Below are 5,124 nucleotides of genomic sequence, written 5' to 3' on the forward strand. Positions count from 1 at the left end.
GTCTAGTTTAAATTTATTGAGAATATAATTATTTCTTTGAAAGAAAACGTCAGGAGAAACATTTTCTATAAGTTTGTGTTCTCCACTGTTAGTCTCCAATAGAAAACCACCTAATTTATAAGCTGTAAATTAGGTAAAAAGTAACCTAGCGTTGACTAATGTTCAAAGAACACTTGGGCTTTTAGATGATGGTCTACTATACCATTGGTCACGGATTAGGAATTGACTTTGTCCAATCTATTTTTCTACAAAACAAGAATGTTTTACTCTGAATATAATCTTTATTTAATAAAATAAAAATTAACATTTAAATCCACAATTACAATCATGTGGCCACACACATTCTGTTTAAAACTTTTTTATTAGGAGACATCGTCTTTTCACAACACTTTTATTTCCAAACATAAGGAATATTAAGACGCAGGCGAAGGAGTGGATGAAGAATCAATTATACTCTGTAGTTTTCAGTTCCAGGGAATACTCGTCTAGTTCTAAGTGAAATATGCATTCTCTCATGGATTTACCAGGATTTTAGGCACAGTCTTTTCATAAACAGACATTTTAACAATAAGGCATGGTTTAAAAAATAAAATATATTTTTGACACTCTCACTTCTATATTCTCCCCTTTTAATTGATATTACACACTCAGTTAACAAGATCTCAGTTTGGAATGGATTAAATATACATCTAAGACACAGTCAGGAGCAAGAATGATGACTGTGAACGGCTAAATACAAATCTCTGAATGGAGTAGGAGACTCTGTTTCCTGGCAGATTATTTCTATAAAAAACCTTATCAGCTTTGTCATCTTTCTCATGGTTAACATCTCTGATGATGTATTTAAGACATTGAAATGAAGGCTGGTCAAGTTGTTATTGTACTGTATGTTTGGGTACTACTCTGGTTTGGGCTGCAACTTATTTTTCTGTGGCTCGAAGAAGTTTTCCACGATGGCTTTAACCAAGTCGTCCAGTTCCTTCTTCAGGTGTTTCACATCGCTGTTGTGGAGAGAAGTCAGACTTGTTTAAGAAATGATTCATATTTTACAAATCAAACATCCTACATTTAAAATAAATTCAACTATATCATGGTTTTTGTGTTCAAGACAAAAGGAGCAATTTTCAGAAAAACTTTGGTCTATATTTTTTCGACCTACCTGTTTCCAGGAGCAGCACAAAGCTCAGTGTAGTATTTGATTTTTGGCTCGGTGCCGCTGGTCCTCATTGTGGCCACACCTCCGTTGGAGAAGCTGAAGGTGATCATTTGACTGGAACTTGAAGTGGGAAGAACCTGTGAGGAGGTGGGAGCAGCAAGTCAGCAAAAAGACGAGCCAGAATGTTGAAAAAGTTGCAGGTCAATTGGTTCGGAAAACATTTTTTTAGTAAGTAGGTGAACTACTTGTCATTGTGACACAGCACACCACTTCACCCAACCAAATGTGATCTCTGCTTTTCACCCATCACCAAAGCCACCTTCTGGAATGCAGTGGACGCTGCAGCCAAGCTTCATGTTGTAAAGAGAATAACATGTTCCAATGGGAATACAAAAGGACAGGTTGTTCTAGTAGTTTGGGAACGGCGTCCAGGTGTTCCTGACTGCTATCTGACTGTGAGGTGAATGTCAGTATAATAGTACACCAGTGTGTTTGTGGACTCACAGCCTTTTTGTCAGGTTGGTTGCTGTCGTAGCCGGTGGTCAGGTCTCTTACAGATGAAATGGAGAATCCACCACAGTCAGAGGGATACGAGTCCTTCTGGCCGCCGTAGTTGCGCAGGCGATCAAACAAAGTGCGGATCACGGTTTGGTCATGGCAGATGAAGTAGGAGTTTTTACTGATGTGGTAGCCATACCTAGAAAATACAAAAAACAGATGAGATGCTGTGAAATTAATGACGTTTATGCAAGGTTGGGTATACACAAGGTGAGACAACAAGAGGTGAGACGATCACAGTGTGTATGAGTGTGTGTGCGCGTGTGTGTGTCTTACTCTGTGAAGATAGTCGTCAGCTGTTGAGAAAGGCTGATGTTTTTAGTAGCCAGAAAGGAAATCATTTCTCCTGCTATGGCTGCAGCACTGACTCCATCCTTGTCCAGAACAAATGGGCTACACATGTACCCTACAACGCACACACACACAACAGAGATCACAACAATGTCAGAATTTCATTAGCTACAAAACCTTTAATACTGAAGTCTCTCTAAAATCATGTGTGTGTGTGTGTGTGTGTGTGTGTGTTCATGTTCATACCTATGGCCTCTTCAAAAGCAAAGAGAACACTTTTGCCCTGGTCCAAAAGCTCCTTGGCTCTGTTTCCCATCCACTTGAATCCTGTCAGTGTTTCCTGTCCAGACAACGGTGAAGGTGAGTGTGAAGTCAACATTTTCAAACGTTGTAAATCCTGCTTTTGACAAAGTAGTTGCTGCTGTGTCCTAAAGTGTTATATGGTAGGTTTTTTAAAAAAAGCAGCAGATGATATAACAGAAAGTCTGTAAGTACTAGACTGGACTGTGTTACCTCAAAGTGGAAGCCTTCTTTGACAGCGATGGCCCTCAGTATCTTGGATGAGACAGTGCTGGACAGCATGTAGAGGTTTTTAACAGCGTCTGCTTCAGGGTTCTGTTGTTTCCAGCAGCGGAACATCCACCAACCCAGCAGCGCCCCCAGCTCGTTACCACTGAACACCTGCCACTGCCCGCTGTCAAAGAGGGAGAACATGCATGAACTGTGGCGATGATGTCACACAAAACCTCATATAAATCATGATAAAATAAGTTCCACAGGTCCAGAGAGGTAATGTAAAAAAATATTTACTTATTAATACTTGATGTTATAACACTAAGTAATAACTGTAATATTAGGCAGCTTTATTTTTTAAACTATTATTAACAGTTTAAAACAAATAATCATACATTTAAAATAATTTATGATTAATTCATGGCTTTAATGAGAAAAACTAATAGACCTTTTTAATATCATAGAGCTGACGAACAGTCTGTACACACAAAAAATAAATAAAGTATAAGAAAATTCGAACAATCAATTATTATATTTTTTAAATTAAAAAACCTTGAAGTTAAGTTTTGATAATTGATTAATCCACTAATAATTGCAGAATTGTTCACCTCTTCTCACCCATATTAATTAGAATCTAATAAAAGTCTCGCAAGCAAATAACACTTACATTTGTGTCATTAAATCATGACAAATTTGTTCAATAATGAAAACCCAACAGTACAATGTTCTATGTCAAATACACACAAACACACACCTCTCCTGTTTCTCCGCAACAGCCAGTCGATCAGCGTCGGGATCGTTGGCCAAAACCACAGTGGCTCCCTCTCTGCCTGCCAGTGCAAACGACAGAGTCTACAAAACACAATGCCAACATTTCACAGTGAGAGTGTGTGACAGGACTGCTAAGTTCATTGTGTGAAGTTTTGTTCATACCAGAACTCCCTCTCCTTCCTCAGGGTTGGGATATTTGACGGTGGGGAACTCTGGGTCTGGATCTTTCTGTTCCTCTACAGCAAACGGAGCAGGAAGGTCAAAGGCTTTGAAGGCTGCCTGTACAAAGGCGTGGCCGACACCATGCACAGACGTGTGCACAATTTTCACCTCTGAACTTTTGTTTACACCTCTGAAAAAACACAGGTCCAGGTAAAAAAAAAATTTACAATTTACAAAATGACAACTGTAATGTTAAAAGTGTGAACTGGAAAAGACACATTGATCCAACTGGTTTTTCAATTTTATTTCTGATTGTGCTGGAGAAGCTAATTCAGCTATTTGCTGTGCTACAGTTAGCCATCTCTGCCTTTTCGGGTTTGTTTGTTTACAGTTTGCAAGCTTTAGTCGCACGCTCTTTGGCTTCTTTCTGGTTTTCTACAATTTCTTCCAGTAGGTCACATTGATCAGCTCAGTTTAAACGTTGTATTTGTTTGCGCCAGATCCATGTAAACTTTATATAATATTTTAGGTATTATGTTTTATATTTCAGTATTTTAGGTTCCATGTGAAGAACTCAGTGTGCGGTTTCATCTGTGCTGTGAATACCTGTGGTGACAGTGTTTCTGAATGGCTTTGAAGTATTGCGTGTGGATGTCCTGATATGGGTCTTTGAGCAGGGGACTCTTTAAGGCCTCCTCTGCATTCCAGGACTCAGGCCAAGGCTCCAGGTTAATCTCTATGGCCTTGGATATCCCTTTGTCATGAGGAGACACAATCTGGGCCCCATTTTCCCAATACACCTGAGGCAGGAACAGAGTAGATATTAAGATACAGTATGACCGCACTGAACAACAGAGAGTCTTGCGGTACAAAGAATCTCAGGGATCAAACATGCTCTTAGGACAAAACACAGGACATTTGTGTACACACTGAATTGATCTGTATGATTAACCAAAAAAAAAAAAGACATTCATGCTTCAAGTGTCCTACACTACAAATACGTGGCAACAGGTTTTGGATGAGCTGAACGAAAGTGCTAATGTCTAAAAACCAGCTTGACCTTTAAAACAAACATTACCTTGTAGCCATTGTCCTGTTTAGGGTTGTGAGAGGCAGTAACCATGATCCCTGCACAGAGACCCAGGTGTGAAACTGTAAAAGGCTGCAGGGAAACAGCAAGAGCTCAGGTCACTTCCAATAATTTAACATTATACTGCAATACAATGCTACACTACACTTTCTACCACTAACAAGTGAAAGAACAATAACTGTGTTGGTTCTCAGTAATACCATGTTCATGTGAAGGCAGCTTGACTGAGTACAACAGAGTAACTTCTATATATGTTATGCAATGCCAACTACAGTATATGGCGGGGACGTAGACATTTGGAATGGAATTTGCCCCTGCAGCTTCCAAATGACAAACATGACACCAGACAAAAAGCCAGAGGGTTTTTATGTTCTTACTTTTACTAGTATAATTCATACATATGTGAACATATATACATATATATACATGTATATATGTATATACATATATATACATATATATATATATAGATATATATATACATAATATGCTATATAAGCTACTGTAGCATTGTTCTTTCAATCTGCAATATCCAGGTCATCTTAGAAATCCATTAAATTACCACAAAAGGTGTTGGAGTGAT

General features: G+C 38.7%; 1 protein-coding gene across 1 annotated transcript in view; it reads right to left on the reverse strand.

Moving 5' to 3' along the window:
• Nucleotides 1-342: 342 nt before the first annotated feature.
• Nucleotides 343-5,124, reverse strand: part of pgm2 (phosphoglucomutase 2) — a 6,939-nt gene continuing 2,157 nt past the window's right edge. The window contains 11 exon segments of the mRNA XM_025058740.1: nt 343-1,001; nt 1,160-1,293; nt 1,661-1,853; nt 1,991-2,120; nt 2,252-2,345; nt 2,519-2,699; nt 3,273-3,370; nt 3,452-3,641; nt 4,058-4,251; nt 4,530-4,613; nt 5,104-5,124. The exon segment at nt 5,104-5,124 is cut by the window's right edge and continues 47 nt beyond it. Of these exon segments, the coding sequence (XP_024914508.1) occupies nt 899-1,001; nt 1,160-1,293; nt 1,661-1,853; nt 1,991-2,120; nt 2,252-2,345; nt 2,519-2,699; nt 3,273-3,370; nt 3,452-3,641; nt 4,058-4,251; nt 4,530-4,613; nt 5,104-5,124 (1,422 nt within the window). The 3' untranslated portion in view covers nt 343-898.

Source organism: Cynoglossus semilaevis, chromosome 9, assembly GCF_000523025.1.
Source record: "Cynoglossus semilaevis isolate Cse_v1.0 chromosome 9, Cse_v1.0, whole genome shotgun sequence".
Classification (NCBI taxonomy): Eukaryota; Metazoa; Chordata; class Actinopteri; order Pleuronectiformes; family Cynoglossidae; genus Cynoglossus; species Cynoglossus semilaevis.